The 16,682-nt window shown below is 55.3% G+C and overlaps 1 protein-coding gene across 1 annotated transcript in view; it reads right to left on the bottom strand.

Moving 5' to 3' along the window:
- Positions 1–36: 36 nt before the first annotated feature.
- Positions 37–16,682, bottom strand: part of ESYT3 (extended synaptotagmin 3) — a 55,406-nt gene continuing 38,760 nt past the window's right edge. Inside the window, exons 8-23 of the mRNA XM_044274497.1 lie at positions 13,025–13,145; positions 11,397–11,573; positions 10,681–10,763; positions 10,551–10,599; positions 10,391–10,480; positions 7,971–8,033; positions 7,816–7,884; positions 7,674–7,736; positions 7,438–7,524; positions 7,071–7,220; positions 6,449–6,819; positions 6,281–6,370; positions 6,070–6,201; positions 5,762–5,867; positions 5,623–5,672; positions 37–248 (exon numbers count right to left, since the gene is read on the bottom strand). Coding sequence (XP_044130432.1) covers positions 212–248; positions 5,623–5,672; positions 5,762–5,867; positions 6,070–6,201; positions 6,281–6,370; positions 6,449–6,819; positions 7,071–7,220; positions 7,438–7,524; positions 7,674–7,736; positions 7,816–7,884; positions 7,971–8,033; positions 10,391–10,480; positions 10,551–10,599; positions 10,681–10,763; positions 11,397–11,573; positions 13,025–13,145 — 1,738 coding nt within the window. The 3' untranslated portion in view covers positions 37–211. The remainder of the gene's footprint in view (positions 249–5,622; positions 5,673–5,761; positions 5,868–6,069; positions 6,202–6,280; positions 6,371–6,448; positions 6,820–7,070; positions 7,221–7,437; positions 7,525–7,673; positions 7,737–7,815; positions 7,885–7,970; positions 8,034–10,390; positions 10,481–10,550; positions 10,600–10,680; positions 10,764–11,396; positions 11,574–13,024; positions 13,146–16,682) is intronic.

Below are 16,682 nucleotides of genomic sequence, written 5' to 3'. Positions count from 1 at the left end.
CGGGGGATTTGTGCAAAACCAGACTGGGGAGACGAGTAGAATGGAAATAATTTTATTTGCGGTATGACGGCGGCGACTGATTCCGGAAATAAATAATCTGCTCTCAGACCGGAGCAATATTTATATATTATACACTTTACATAAGAACATCTGCAGCAATATATTACATATCTACATATTTACACGCAGAAAAAATGGCGGCTGCCGGAAATCAGGCGGTCGGGTGGCCGGACATCGTCAGCTCAAACCTGTAAAACACGGAGAGGGCGGCCATTAGTCCAAGGCGAGGAATCTGCAGCAAAACCCTCATCTTCCGCACAAGGATATTCCTGCAGATCTGCAGCACAGAAATCCTCCCCATGACGACTTACGTTTGTGGGGGCGCGGTGGAGGGAAGAGACCGGGAACAGCCGTGTGTCCGGCCTCCATGTATGTGTGCAGTCCGTGCTGTGTGTCCGGCCTCCATGTATGTGTGCAGTCCGTGCTGTGTGTCCGGCCTCCATGTATGTGTGCAGTCCGTGCTGTGTGTCCGGCCTCCATGTATGTGTGCAGTCCGTGCTGTGTGTCCGGCCTCCATGTATGTGTGCAGTCCGTGCTGTGTGTCCGGCCTCCATGTATGTGTGCTGTGTGTCCGGCCTCCTTGTATGTGTGCAGTTCGTGCTGTGTGTCACGTGTGCTCCCGGCCTCCTTGTATGTGTGCAGTTCGTGCTGTGTGTCCGGCCTCCTTGTATGTGTGCAGTCCGTGCTGTGTGTCCGGCCTCCATGTATGTGTGCAGTCCGTGCTGTGTGTCCGGCCTCCATGTATGTGTGCAGTCCGTGCTGTGTGTCCGGCCTCCATGTATGTGTGCTGTGTGTCCGGCCTCCTTGTATGTGTGCAGTTCGTGCTGTGTGTCACGTGTGCTCCCGGCCTCCTTGTATGTGTGCAGTTCGTGCTGTGTGTCCGGCCTCCATGTATGTGTGCAGTCCGTGCTGTGTGTCCGGCCTCCATGTATGTGTGCTGTGTGTCCGGCCTCCTTGTATGTGTGCAGTTCGTGCTGTGTGTCACGTGTGCTCCCGGCCTCCTTGTATGTGTGCAGTTCGTGCTGTGTGTCCGGCCTCCTTGTATGTGTGCAGTCCGTGCTGTGTGTCCGGCCTCCATGTATGTGTGCAGTCCGTGCTGTGTGTCACGTGTGCTCCCGGCCTCCTTGTATGTGTGCAGTCCGTGCTGTGTGTCCGGCCTCCTTGTATGTGTGCAGTCCGTGCTGTGTGTCCGGCCTCCATGTATGTGTGCAGTCCGTGCTGTGTGTCACGTGTGCTCCCGGCCTCCTTGTATGTGTGCAGTCCGTGCTGTGTGTCCGGCCTCCTTGTATGTGTGCAGTCCGTGCTGTGTGTCACGTGTGCTCCCGGCCTCCTTGTATGTGTGCAGTCCGTGCTGTGTGTCACGTGTGCTCCCGGCCTCCTTGTATGTGTGCAGTCCGTGCTGTGTGTCACGTGTGCTCCCGGCCTCCTTGTATGTGTGCAGTCCGTGCTGTGTGTCACGTGTGCTCCCGGCCTCCTTGTATGTGTGCAGTCCGTGCTGTGTGTCACGTGTGCTCCCGGCCTCCTTGTATGTGTGCAGTCCGTGCTGTGTGTCACGTGTGTCCGGCCTCCATGTATGTGTGCAGTCCGTGCTGTGTGTCCGGCCTCCATGTATGTGTGCAGTCCGTGCTGTGTGTCCGGCCTCCATGTATGTGTGCAGTCCGTGCTGTGTGTCCGGCCTCCATGTATGTGTGCTGTGTGTCCGGCCTCCTTGTATGTGTGCAGTCCGTGCTGTGTGTCACGTGTGCTCCCGGCCTCCTTGTATGTGTGCAGTCCGTGCTGTGTGTCCGGCCTCCTTGTATGTGTGCAGTCCGTGCTGTGTGTCACGTGTGCTCCCGGCCTCCTTGTATGTGTGCAGTCCGTGCTGTGTGTCCGGCCTCCATGTATGTGTGCAGTCCGTGCTGTGTGTCCGGCCTCCTTGTATGTGTGCAGTCCGTGCTGTGTGTCACGTGTGCTCCCGGCCTCCTTGTATGTGTGCAGTCCGTGCTGTGTGTCCGGCCTCCTTGTATGTGTGCAGTCCGTGCTGTGTGTCCGGCCTCCATGTATGTGTGCAGTCCGTGCTGTGTGTCACGTGTGCTCCCGGCCTCCTTGTATGTGTGCAGTCCGTGCTGTGTGTCCGGCCTCCTTGTATGTGTGCAGTCCGTGCTGTGTGTCCGGCCTCCATGTATGTGTGCAGTCCGTGCTGTGTGTCACGTGTGCTCCCGGCCTCCTTGTATGTGTGCAGTCCGTGCTGTGTGTCACGTGTGCTCCCGGCCTCCTTGTATGTGTGCAGTCCGTGCTGTGTGTCCGGCCTCCTTGTATGTGTGCAGTCCGTGCTGTGTGTCACGTGTGCTCCCGGCCTCCTTGTATGTGTGCAGTCCGTGCTGTGTGTCACGTGTGCTCCCGGCCTCCTTGTATGTGTGCAGTCCGTGCTGTGTGTCACGTGTGCTCCCGGCCTCCTTGTATGTGTGCAGTCCGTGCTGTGTGTCACGTGTGCTCCCGGCCTCCTTGTATGTGTGCAGTCCGTGCTGTGTGTCACGTGTGCTCCCGGCCTCCTTGTATGTGTGCAGTCCGTGCTGTGTGTCACGTGTGCTCCCGGCCTCCTTGTATGTGTGCAGTCCGTGCTGTGTGTCCGGCCTCCATGTATGTGTGCAGTCCGTGCTGTGTGTCCGGCCTCCATGTATGTGTGCAGTCCGTGCTGTGTGTCCGGCCTCCATGTATGTGTGCTGTGTGTCAGGCCTCCTTGTATGTGTGCAGTCCGTGCTGTGTGTCACGTGTGCTCCCGGCCTCCTTGTATGTGTGCAGTCCGTGCTGTGTGTCCGGCCTCCATGTATGTGTGCAGTCCGTGCTGTGTGTCACGTGTGCTCCCGGCCTCCTTGTATGTGTGCAGTCCGTGCTGTGTGTCACGTGTGCTCCCGGCCTCCTTGTATGTGTGCTGTGTGTCACGTGTGCTCCCGGCCTCCTTGTATGTGTGCAGTCCGTGCTGTGTGTCACGTGTGCTCCCGGCCTCCTTGTATGTGTGCAGTCCGTGCTGTGTGTCACGTGTGCTCCCGGCCTCCTTGTATGTGTGCAGTCCGTGCTGTGTGTCACGTGTGTCCGGCCTCCATGTATGTGTGCAGTCCGTGCTGTGTGTCACGTGTGCTCCCGGCCTCCTTGTATGTGTGCAGTCCGTGCTGTGTGTCACGTGTGTCCGGCCTCCATGTATGTGTGCAGTCCGTGCTGTGTGTCACGTGTGCTCCCGGCCTCCTTGTATGTATGCAGTCCGTGCTGTGTGTCCGGCCTCCATGTATGTGTGCAGTCCGTGCTGTGTGTCACGTGTGTCCGGCCTCCATGTATGTGTGCAGTCCGTGCTGTGTGTCCAGCCTCCTTGTATGTGTGCAGTCCGTGCTGTGTGTCACGTGTGCTCCCGGCCTCCTTGTATGTGTGCTGTGTGTCACGTGTGCGCCCGGCCTCCTTGTATGTGTGCAGTCCGTGCTGTGTGTCACGTGTGCGCCCGGCCTCCATGTATGTGTGCAGTCCATGCTGTGTATCATGTGTGCTCCCGGCCTCCTTGTATGTGTGCAGTCCGTGCTGTGTGTCACGTGTGCTCCCGGCCTCCTTGTATGTGTGCAGTCCGTGCTGTGTGTCACGTGTGCTCCCGGCCTCCATGTATGTGTGCAGTCCGTGCTGTGTGTCACGTGTGCGCCCGGCCTCCATGTATGTGTGCAGTCCGTGCTGTGTATCACGTGTGCTCCCGGCCTCCTTGTATGTGTGCAGTCCGTGCTGTGTGTCACGTGTGCTCCCGGCCTCCTTGTATGTGTGCAGTCCGTGCTGTGTGTCACGTGTGCGCCCGGCCTCCATGTATGTGTGCAGTCCGTGCTGTGTGTCACGTGTGCTCCCGGCCTCCTTGTATGTGTGCAGTCCGTGCTGTGTGTCACGTGTGCGCCCGGCCTCCTTGTATGTGTGCAGTCCGTGCTGTGTGTCACGTGTGCGCCCGGCCTCCTTGTATGTGTGCAGTCCGTGCTGTGTGTCACGTGTGCGCCCGGCCTCCATGTATGTGTGCAGTCCATGCTGTGTATCACGTGTGCTCCCGGCCTCCTTGTATGTGTGCAGTCCGTGCTGTGTGTCCGGCCTCCATGTATGTGTGCAGTCCGTGCTGTGTGTCCGGCCTCCTTGTATGTGTGCAGTCCATGCTGTGTATCACGTGTGCTCCCGGGTGAAGTGTCATGTGTGTGTGCCCGGCCTCCATGTATGTGTGCTCCCCGGTGAAGCGTCATGTGTGTGCCCGGCCTCCATGTATGTGTGCAGTCAATGCTGTCTGTCACGTGTGCTCCCGGGTGAAGTGTCATGTGTGTGCCCGGCCTTCATGTATGTGTGCTCCCCGGTGAAGTGTCATGTACGTGCAGTCCATGCTGTGTGTCACATGTGCTCCATGGTGAGGCGTCGTACGTGTGCTCCCCGGTGAAGCGTCATGTGTGTGCTCCCCAGCCTCCATGTACGTGTGCTCCCTGGTGAAGTGTCATGCATGTGCTGTGTGCTCCCTGGTGAAGCATCATGTGTGTGCCCGGCCTTCATGTATGTGTGCAGTCCGTGCTGTGTGTCACGTGTGCTCCCCGGTGAAGTGTCATGCATGTGCTGTGTGCTCCCTGGTGAAGCATCATGTGTGTGCCCGGCCTTCATGTATGTGTGCAGTCCGTGCTGTGTGTCACGTGTGCTCCCCGGTGAAGCGTCATGTACGTGCAGTCCATGCTGTGTGTCACGTGCTCCCTGGTGAGGCGTCGTATGTGTGCTCCCCGGTGAAGCGTCATGTGTGCTCCCCAGCCTCCATGTACGTGTGCTCCCCGGTGAAGCGTCATGTGCGTGCAGTCCATGCTGTGTGTCACGTGCTCCCTGGTGAGGCGTCGTATGTGTGCTCCCCGGTGAAGCGTCATGTGTGCTCCCCAGCCTCCATGTACGTGTGCTCCCCGGTGAAGCGTCATGTGCGTGCAGTCCATGCTGTGTGTCACGTGCTCCCTGGTGAGGCGTCGTATGTGTGCTCCCCGGTGAAGCGTCATGTGTGCTCCCCAGCCTCCATGTACGTGTGCTCCCCGGTGAAGCGTCATGTGCGTGCAGTCCATGCTGTGTGTCACATGTGCTCCCTGGTGAGGCGTCGTATGTGTGCTCCCCGGTGAAGCGTCATGTGTGTGCCCGGCCTCCATGTACGTGTGCTCCCCGGTGAAGCGTCATGTGCGTGCAGTCCATGCTGTGTGTCACATGTGCTCCCTGGTGAAGTGTCATGTGTGTGCCCGGCCTCCATGTATGTGTGCAGTCCATGCTGTGTGTCACGTGTGCTCCCAGGTGAAGCGTCATGTGTGTGCCCGGCCTCCATGTACGTGTGCAGTCCGTGCTGTGTGTCACGTGTGCTCACCGGTGAAGCGTCATGTACGTGCAGTCCATGCTGTGTGTCACGTGCTCCCTGGTGAGGCGTCGTATGTGTGCTCCCCGGTGAAGCGTCATGTGTGTGCCCGGCCTCCATGTACGTGTGCTCCCCGGTGAAGCGTCATGTGCGTGGTCTCACCGTCTGCCCAGTTGTCGATGGGCTGCGGTCCCGTTAGTCTGTAGACTTACCAGTCGGTGAATCCCTGTTCGATATCTTCTCTGGACAGGTCCACCAGCGTCTGTGAGGAGAAGGAAAAGAGATTCAGCCCATGGGCCGAGCATACAGATGAGGGGAGTAGTAGTCCGTACTGCTGTGTTCATCACTCACCTTCCCCATCTCCTTCCTCTCATGGGATCCGAACGGCCGGTTGTTCTTCACTGCGATGTCCAGCGTCCGCTTCTTGGCATCTTCAAGGGAAACCAGAAACTCAAACCTGGAAGACAAAGAGAGGGGGGGGGGGGGGGGGGGGGGGGGGGTCAGACACTGGGAATCCCGGAGCCCCCAATACCTAGGAGGACCCCAGTATATAGAGAGGTTGATGGGAATGCCTGTTGTGGCCCTAGGATCTGCCCAGCACTAATGTAGAGGGCCTAACTACTGAGCGGAGCCGCCATGTCTGGTCACAGGATTCTCACCTCTCATTGTAGATGGGGTTCAGGGTCTTTCTCTTCACCGTCGTCTTCTTGCGGCTGGCCCACCTCCGGTCCGGGAGCAGGTAGATGCGGACGTAGGGATCGGCTCCATGGTTCGAGCACTGGATCAGATTCCTTGGTGAGAACACGGAAGGCAATGTTAAGTGACTGCCGGATGGGGTGAGGTCCGGGCGACATTGGGGCTCCACCTTACCTGCAGCCATTGACGGACACGATGAGGGAGCGCCGCAGTGAGGCGTATCGGACAGAGATGTTAATCTCTCCAGTCACCTCACCAGGACCACTGGAAATATGAAGGTGACTATTAGTTCTCTGCTGTATCGGGCATTCCTGTCCATGCGCAAGGGTTAACCAGACCTACCTGGGGTCCTCACTGGGGTCAAACACCGAGGAGGCCACCGAGCTGAGTGAGAGGAGGCTGGGGGCCATTCTCTGCAGGTGTTTCAGGTTGGGGGTGCGAGGAGCCGCCTGTCCTGGGGTCTGATGGGGGATTGCTTTTTGAACGGAGCCGGCCTGGTTGATGCGCTGGCTGGCGCTGTCCATGCTCTCCTTCCGCATCAGCTTGTTCTGTGGGACATAGTGGATCTGCTGACGCTGCTGGGAGTCACTGGGTTTGCGTTGGTTTCCATGGGATTTCTCTTGGGACTTCCGCCTAATGGAGACTGGTCCGTGCTTCAAGGAGTTAATTCCTGCATAGACTGAGTCCGGGTCTGGATCCTCAATGTGCAGAACCTGGGACATGGAGGACATGCTTAGGGACAGGCTCGGGGACAGAGAACACACGGGGGACACGCTCGGGGGACGGAGAACACACGGGGGACACGCCCGGGGGGACGGAGAACACGCGGGGGGGGGGCAGAGGGCACGCCCGGGGGGACGGAGAACACTCGGGGGACACGCCCGGGGGGACGGAGAACACGCGGGGGGGACAGAGGGCACGCCCGGGGGGACGGAGAACACGCGGGGGACACGCTCACACTCACCCGCAGGATGATCTTCATCTTGATGAAGCTGTTGGGCCCGGAGTTAGTGAGTGGAAACTTCTGGTCCATGGTCATGTCCTCGCTGGTCAGGAGGCGATGCAGCGGGAGGTCCAGCATGCCCAGGGCACACTGCCTGTCCTCGGCCTTCACCTGGAGAGACAGACTCATGAGGACGGGGCAGAGGATCAGTTCACACTAATGATTCTCTGTTCTGCAGTCTCTGCTTGCTGTCAGTGAATGGGCACATTCCACTTTACAGCTGAGATCCTGTTCTGGCTCCGTCCCGCTCACACGGGCGGGGATCTCATAAGCCCTTCCGCCTTAAATCTTGCAGCAGTTGCCATTTCAGGCCGTGCGGCCATATTACCTCCACGTGAAGATGCTGCATATAGACGTTCTGTATGAAGAAAGCGAAGGCCTGTTCCCACACGGGGTCCATGGAGCCGGAGCAGGTCTGTCAGGAGAAGAGAGTTACTGATGGACAACGGAGGGCAGCCATGACACTGCAGTCACCCCCGCCATCAGCTTGGGGCTGTGTGAGCAGGACCAGGGCAGGAGACGGTAATGAAGAAGCTGGGCCCCGGGGCCCCTGCAGCCACTTACCTTACTCTTCACTGACTTCTTCCCCACATACATGACAACATACGAGCTGGGCTCCTTCTCACTCTGCACCGAACACAGAACATGGGATCAGAGAACAGCAGAGAACATGAACACAGTGAGAAGGGGCGCCGCTGCTCCTCACCTTCAGGGATGGGGTGTTCCGCTGCTTCTGGACCGAGTACTCGCTGTTTGAATATTCAAAATGGTTTCTCTGCAGGAAGAATAGGACATGGTTAGTGGGCGATGCGGGCGACACGGAGAGGTGGGCGTCTCCCTGTCTCATAATACATCACTTACCGGCAAACAACTGGCGCTGTCCAAATACACGATGATCATGGCGGTGGACAAACCAGTTGTCGTCTAAATTGGAAGAAAAGACACAGAGACGTCACCGGATCAGTACTCGGGTAAGTCCAGTGTTATCTCTGAGGTAAGTCCAGTGTTATCTCTGAGGTAAGTCCAGTGTTATCTCTGAGGTAAGTCCAGTGTTATCTCTGAGGTAAGTCCAGTGTTATCTCTGAGGTAAGTCCAGTGTTATCTCTGAGGTAAGTCCAGTGTTATCTCTGAGGTAAGTCCAGTGTTATCTCTGAGGTAAGTCCAGTGTTATCTCTGAGGTAAGTCCAGTGTTATCTCTGAGGTAAGTCCAGTGTTATCTCTGAGGTAAGTCCAGTGTTATCTCTGAGGTAAGTCCAGTGTTATCTCTGAGGTAAGTCCAGTGTTATCTCTGAGGTAAGTCCAGTGTTATCTCTGAGGTAAGTCCAGTGTTATCTCTGAGGTAAGTCCAGTGTTATCTCTGAGGTAAGTCCAGTGTTATCTCTGAGGTAAGTCCAGTGTTATCTCTGAGGTAAGTCCAGTGTTATCTCTGAGGTAAGTCCAGTGTTATCAGGTCACGGCTCGTCTCTGAGGTAAGTCCAGTGTTATCAGGTCACGGCTCGTCTCTGAGGTAAGTCCAGTGTTATCAGGTCACGGCTCGTCTCTGAGGTAAGTCCAGTGTTATCTCTGAGGTAAGTCCAGTGTTATCTCTGAGGTAAGTCCAGTGTTATCAGGTCACGGCTCGTCTCTGAGGTAAGTCCAGTGTTATCAGGTCACGGCTCGTCTCTGAGGTAAGTCCAGTGTCATCAGGTCACGGCTCGTCTCTGAGGTAAGTCCAGTGTTATCAGGTCACGGCTCGTCTCTGAGGTAAGTCCAGTGTTATCAGGTCACGGCTCGTCTCTGAGGTAAGTCCAGTGTTATCAGGTCACGGCTCGTCTCTGAGGTAAGTCCAGTGTTATCTCTGAGGTAAGTCCAGTGTTATCTCTGAGGTAAGTCCAGTGTTATCAGGTCACGGCTCGTCTCTGAGGTAAGTCCAGTGTTATCAGGTCACGGCTCGTCTCTGAGGTAAGTCCAGTGTCATCAGGTCACGGCTCGTCTCTGAGGTAAGTCCAGTGTTATCAGGTCACGGCTCGTCTCTGAGGTAAGTCCAGTGTTATCAGGTCACGGCTCGTCTCTGAGGTAAGTCCAGTGTTATCAGGTCACGGCTCGTCTCTGAGGTAAGTCCAGTGTTATCTCTGAGGTAAGTCCAGTGTTATCTCTGAGGTAAGTCCAGTGTTATCAGGTCACGGCTCGTCTCTGAGGTAAGTCCAGTGTTATCAGGTCACGGCTCGTCTCTGAGGTAAGTCCAGTGTTATCAGGTCACGGCTCGTCTCTGAGGTAAGTCCAGTGTTATCAGGTCACGGCTCGTCTCTGAGGTAAGTCCAGTGTTATCAGGTCACGGCTCGTCTCTGAGGTAAGTCCAGTGTTATCAGGTCACGGCTCGTCTCTGAGGTAAGTCCAGTGTTATCAGGTCACGGCTCGTCTCTGAGGTAAGTCCAGTGTTATCAGGTCACCGCTCGTCTCTGAGGTAAGTCCAGTGTTATCAGGTCACGGCTCGTCTCTGAGGTAAGTCCAGTGTTATCTCTGAGGTAAGTCCAGTGTTATCTCTGAGGTAAGTCCAGTGTTATCTCTGAGGTAAGTCCAGTGTTATCTCTGAGGTAAGTCCAGTGTTATCAGGTCACGGCTCGTCTCTGAGGTAAGTCCAGTGTTATCAGGTCACGGCTCGTCTCTGAGGTAAGTCCAGTGTTATCAGGTCACGGCTCGTCTCTGAGGTAAGTCCAGTGTTATCTCTGAGGTAAGTCCAGTGTTATCTCTGAGGTAAGTCCAGTGTTATCAGGTCACGGCTCGTCTCTGAGGTAAGTCCAGTGTTATCAGGTCACCGCTCGTCTCTGAGGTAAGTCCAGTGTTATCAGGTCACGGCTCGTCTCTGAGGTAAGTCCAGTGTTATCAGGTCACGGCTCGTCTCTGAGGTAAGTCCAGTGTTATCAGGTCACGGCTCGTCTCTGAGGTAAGTCCAGTGTTATCAGGTCACGGCTCGTCTCTGAGGTAAGTCCAGTGTTATCAGGTCACGGCTCGTCTCTGAGGTAAGTCCAGTGTTATCTCTGAGGTAAGTCCAGTGTCATCAGGTCACCGGTCGTCTCTGAGGTAAGTCCAGTGTCATCAGGTCACCGCTCGTCTCTGAGGTAAGTCCAGTGTTATCAGGTCACCGCTCGTCTCTGAGGTAAGTCCAGTGTTATCTCTGAGGTAAGTCCAGTGTTATCTGGTCACCGCTCGTCTCTGAGGTAAGTCCAGTGTTATCAGGTCACCGCTCGTCTCTGAGGTAAGTACAGTGTCATCAGGTCACTGGTCAGGCTGTGGTCACTTACCTCCTGCAGCTTATTCGGAGCAGCCAGCAGGGAGAGCCACTCCAGCTTCAGATGGACGGAGCCGCTGACTACGTCACTGAGCGGGAACCACTGCGGAGGGAAGGCGCGGAGGTCAGAGGACAGCCGCCAATCACTGCTCACCCACCGCCACCTCACTCACCTCATCCACCATCCGATCCTTCATGACGCCCTCCAGACAAATGACCAGACTGCGGGACACAATGTGCACACGTTACATGTATGACCATCCGCGTAACACGTAAGCCCCCTCCACATCCGGCCGACATTACCTTCCCAGAAAGTCGTCTTTGTCCGGATCCTCGTCGTAGAGATCGACCTCCAGGTCCTGCCCGGGAACCTCATGGATGACGAACTGTGGAAAAAGGGCGGAGTCACAGGTGGAGCGGCACATACATGTAGATATCCTGAGCAGCACGTGTATTACACGGGTTATACTGCGCACAGCACGGACACTGCAATATGCAGGAGATTGGGCACAGGTAGGTACAACACACGGGGGGCAGATATCTGCTGTATACCACACACGGGGGGGGAGATGGGGGCAGATATCTGCTGTATACCACACACGGGGGGGGGGGGGGCAGATATCTGCTGTATACCACACACGGGGGGGGCAGATATCTGCTGTATACCACACACGGGGGGCAGATATCTGCTGTATACCACACACGGGGGGGGGGGCAGATATCTGCTGTATACCACACACGGGGGGGGGGGGGGGGGCAGATATCTGCTGTATACCACACACAGGGGGGGGGGGCAGATATCTGCTGTATACCACACACACACGGGGGGGGCAGATATCTGCTGTATACCACACACAGGGGGGGGGGGGGGGCAGATATCTGCTGTATACCACACACAGGGGGGGGGGGCAGATATCTGCTGTATACCACACACGGGGGGGGGGGGGCAGATATCTGCTGTATACCACACAGTATCTACCATACACTACATGTAGGTCACATGGGGCGCGTCCTCTCACCTCGTACATCTCGTTCCAGTGAGGGCTAAGGTTCTCCCTGATGGTCCGGCTCTTGAAGCTCTGGTTGCCCACCTTCAGGATGACGTACGGGTCAGACTTGCCCTTTATCATGCCCTTCAGATAATTGTCCTTCGGGATCAGGTGTTCGGCCTCGAGGAGATAAACTCTCAAAACGCCCTGAAATGGAGACAGTGATGTCAGCGCTGACCCTGTCCCCCCGGCTAGTGGTCAGACTGGTAGAGACCCGGGTAGGAGCCTGGCGACACCGATGGCGCTGAGACGGCTCGCAGTACAGAGCTCCTCGGGCGCCAGGTTTCAGACTGACCCTGTCCCCCCGGCTAGTGGTCAGACTGGTAGAGACCCGGGTAGGAGCCTGGCGACACCGATGGCGCTGAGACGGCTCGCAGTACAGAGCTCCTCGGGGGCCAGGTTTCAGACTGACCCCGTCCCCCCGGCTAGTGGTCAGACTGGTAGAGACCCGGGTAGGAGCCTGGCGACATGGATGACGCTGAGACGGCTCGCAGTACAGAGCTCCTCGGGGGTCCGGTTTCAGACTGACCCCGTCCCCCCGGCTAGTGGTCAGACTGGTAGAGACCCGGGTAGGAGCCTGGCGACATGGATGACGCTGAGACGGCTCGCAGTACAGAGCTCCTCGGGGGCCAGGTTTCAGACTGACCCCGTCCCCCCGGCTAGTGGTCAGACTGGTAGAGACCCGGGTAGGAGCCTGGCGACATGGATGACGCTGAGACGGCTCGCAGTACAGAGCTCCTCGGGGGTCCGGTTTCAGACTGACCCCGTCCCCCCGGCTAGTGGTCAGACTGGTAGAGACCCGGGTAGGAGCCTGGCGACACCGATGGCGCTGAGACGGCTCGCAGTACAGAGCTCCTCGGGGGTCCGGTTTCAGACTGACCCCGTCCCCCCGGCTAGTGGTCAGACTGGTAGAGACCCGGGTAGGAGCCTGGCGACATGGATGACGCTGAGACGGCTCGCAGTACAGAGCTCCTCGGGGGCCAGGTTTCAGACTGACCCCGTCCCCCCGGCTAGTGGTCAGACTGGTAGAGACCCGGGTAGGAGCCTGGCGACATGGATGACGCTGAGACGGCTCGCAGTACAGAGCTCCTCGGGGGTCCGGTTTCAGACTGACCCCGTCCCCCCGGCTAGTGGTCAGACTGGTAGAGACCCGGGTAGGAGCCTGGCGACACCGATGGCGCTGAGACGGCTCGCAGTACAGAGCTCCTCGGGGGCCAGGTTTCAGACTGACACGTCTTTGGTTAAAGAGGCGAATCAACACGTGGTTTTTCTGTGGCAATTAAAGAGAGCGTCTCTAGGCGCCTGTTACGTGGCGGTATTACTTTACGGTACGGAGGCCGTAACAGTGTGGAGAAAAGAGGAGATTACTGGGGCCTCTCTCCTGAGGAGCATTATTGGGGGTCCGTCGCCCCCCGCCACAGTCAGGAGCTTGTGACGTAACGCAGATCGCTACGTGAATAGTTCTGCAATCAGATGAATTGTTACGGGCGTTATGATTCTGGATCGTTTTTGGGGCGCTGTCTCTAGGACACGCTCGGAATTCCGCTTCCTGCACTTCTTGTACAATGACAATAAAGTCTCTCTCGTCCGTTACTCACCTGCGGTACGGGGAAGCGGAGCTGGGCCGTATTCACCTGGCCGCTCAGAGGGAACGTGAATCGGTTGGGCAGCACCAGATAGGACGCGATGAGGTCGACTATCATCCCATCCGACATGTTGCTGCAAGAGACCAAAAAGGAGGAAACCATGAGCCGGGTCGGGCTGGAGCAGGATGCGCAGTCCCATGTAAATTCACCTTTTTTCATCTTTGCACACGGCGTGCACTCTGCCACTATTTCTACATCTATTAGAACCTCAGGCTTCACTGCTGCACATTATGTCCACCGGGTGGCCCCCACCTCGCACCGTCCACCTGGTGGCCCCCACCTCGCACCGTCCACCTGGTGGCCCCCCACCTCGCACCGTCCACCTGGTGGCCCCCCACCTCGCACAGTCCACCTGGTGGCCCCCCACCTCGCACAGTCCACCTGGTGGACCCCCACCTCGCACAGTCCACCTGGTGGACCCCCACCTCGCACCGTCCACCTGGTGGACCCCCACCTCGCACCGTCCACCTGGTGGACCCCCACCTCGCACCGTCCACCTGGTGGACCCCCACCTCGCACCGTCCACCTGGTGGACCCCCACCTCGCACCGTCCACCTGGTGGACCCCCACCTCGCACCGTCCACCTGGTGGACCCCCTCGCTACGTCCTGAGCACTGTGCTGAGGTTTTCATTATTTTAACCCTTTACTCATCAAAGGGACATAGATGGCGGTGATGAGAACATAGTCCTGCCACTTTACACATCACTGGTCAGACCACACATGGAGGACTGTGTACAGTTCTGGGCTCCTGTGAACGAGGCAGACATAGCAGAGCTGGAGAGGGTCCAGAGGAGGGCAACTAAAGTAATAACTGGAATGGGCGGACTACAGGTCCCAGAAAGATTATCAAAATTAGGGTTATTCACAGTAAAAAGACAACTGAGGGGAGATCTAATAACTACAGTTGTGTTCAAAATAATAGCAGTCAGACATCACTAACCTGATCAGTCACAGTTTTTGGTAGAAATTATATTTCTACATGGCAAATAATTTACTGGCAGGTGCAGTAGAGCAATAGAAATCCAACAGTCAGGACCTGCTGCTGCTGATTCTGTGTAATAGAATCACTAATAGAAAGGGGCATGTTCGAAATAATAGCAGTGTGGAGTTCAATGAGTGAGGTCATTCATTCTTTGAATAACAGGTGGCAATGATTGCCCTTAATTAAGGAAGGAAGGCAGCAAATGTCGTACCTGCCGGTTACACTGCATTGGTCTCTAAAATTCTGAGGAACATGGGTCGTTCCAGACATTGCTCAGAAGAACAGCGCACCCCGATTAAAAAGTTGATTAGAGAGGGGAAAACATATAAAGAAGTGCAGAAAATGATAGGCTGCTCAGCTAAAATGATCGCAAATGCTTTAAAATAGCAACCAAAACCTGAAAGACGTGGAAGAAAGCAAAAAACTACAATTCAGATGGATAGAAGAAAAGCCAAAATGGCGAGGACTCGGCCAACAATCAGCTCCAGGAAGATGAAAGAAGGTGTAAAGTCACCTGTGAGTCCTGTTAGGCCCCTTTCACATGGGCAAGATTTCCGCCCGGTTGCAATGCGCGAGGTGAACACATTGCACCCGCACTGAATCCGGACCCATTCACTTCTATGGTTGTGCACATGAGCGGTGATTTTCACGTTGTGTGATAATCGCAGCACGCTCTATGTTGTGCGTTTTTCAAGCAATGCAGGCCCCATAGAAGTGAATGAGGCTGCGTGAAAATTGCAAGCAAGTGCGGATGTGGTGCAATTTTCACGCACGGTTGCTAGGAGACGATCGGGATGGGGTCCCTATCATTATGATTTTCCCTTATAACACGGTTATAAGGGAAAATAATAGCATTCTGAATACAGACTGCAGAGTACAATAGCGCTGGAGGGGTTAACAAAAAATAAAATAATAATTTAACTCCCCTTAATCTACTTGATCGCGCAGCCGGCATCTCTTCTGTCTTCATCTTTGCTGTGCACAGGAAAAGGACCTGTGGTGACGTCACTGCGCTCATCACATGGTCCGTCACATGATCCATCACCATGTTATAAGGGAAAATAATACAATCTACACAACACCGATCTGTGAAGAAGTCCGGGTTCGGGTCTGGGTACCAAACATGACGCATTACAATGTTTTGCACTCGCGCAGAAAAAGTGCGCATTTTCCCACGATGCACACGTATCTTATCTGGCCCAAAAACATGACGCCCGGGTGAAAGAGGCCTTACAATGAGAAGACGCCGATGTGAAGCCGAGCGATCTGCAAGAAGCCCCCGCAAAGTCCCACTGTGGAAACAAGACGTGGGCTGAAGAGCTTACAATCTGCCAAAGAGCCCATTGACCGGCCTGAAGAGACATTCTGTGGACTGATGGAAGCGAGATGGTTCTTTCTGGTTCTAGTGGCCGGAGACAGTTTGTCAGACGACCCCCAAACACTGAATTCAGCCCCAGTGCACTGTGAAGACAGTAAAGCATGGTGGACAAGCATCCTGATACGGGGATGTGTCTCAGACTACGGTGTTGGGCCTATTTACCGCAGACCAGGGATCATGGATCAGTCTGAATCCATCAGATTACTGGAAGAGGTCCTGCCGCCTGATGCTGAAGAGGAAATGCCCTTGAAATGGGTGTCCAACAAGACAACGACCCCAAACACACCAGTAAACGGGCAACATCTCGGCTCCAGACCAACAAGACTGACGTCATGGAGCGGCCGGCCCGATCCCCGGATCTTAATCCTATAGAAAACTTCTGGGCAACATCAAAAATGCAGTTTCTGAGGCAAAACCAAGTAATAGAGAAGAACCGTGGAACGTGGTCCGATCCTCCGGGGCTGGAGAACCTGGTCACAGGGGCAGAAGGTGGTGACGCCGAGCAGCACAGACGCCCAGCAGGTCTCAGACAGCGGGTATACAACTGAGTATCAGTGACGGGATTCAGAGGAGAGGAAATACTCAGACATTACTCAGTTTATAGAGTGAATGCTTGTAGAAGACAAACACTGCTATTTTTTTGAACAATCTAATATTCACTTTGCTTCAATTTTTTTTAGAGGAACAACACAAATGTGATATAATTTTCTTCATGTTTTGATTTGGAACAGAAGGTGCAGTGTTCCCGATGCATCTGTGTGGATGGAGATAGAAGCCATTAGACGGGTTCTGAGCTTTATTCACTTTTTTAAACACTGCTATTATTTTGAACACAACTGTATGTATAAATATAATCAGGGGTCAGTACAGAGATCACCACTCCCATCATCTATTTATCCCCAGGACTGTGACGAGGGGACATCCTCTGCATCTGTCAGAAAGACAGTTTCTACACAAACATAGAAGAGGGTTTTTTTTTTTTACTGTAAGAGCAGTGAGACTATGGACTCTATACTGTAAGAGCAGTGAGACTATGGACTCTATACTGTAAGAGCAGTGAGACTATGGACACTTTACTGTAAGAGCAGTGAGACTATGGACTCTATACTGTAAGAGCAGTGAGACTATGGACTCTATACTGTAAGAGCAGTGAGACTATGGACTCTATACTGTAAGAGCAGTGAGACTATGGACTCTTTACTGTAAGAGCAGTGAGACTATGGACTCTTTACTGTAAGAGCAGTGAGAC

The sequence above is a fragment of the Bufo gargarizans genome, unplaced genomic scaffold (assembly GCF_014858855.1).
Source record: "Bufo gargarizans isolate SCDJY-AF-19 unplaced genomic scaffold, ASM1485885v1 original_scaffold_1790_pilon, whole genome shotgun sequence".
Taxonomy (NCBI): Eukaryota; Metazoa; Chordata; class Amphibia; order Anura; family Bufonidae; genus Bufo; species Bufo gargarizans.
Note: the sequence above shows the minus strand (reverse complement) of the source record. Positions and strands in the feature narration are given on the sequence as shown.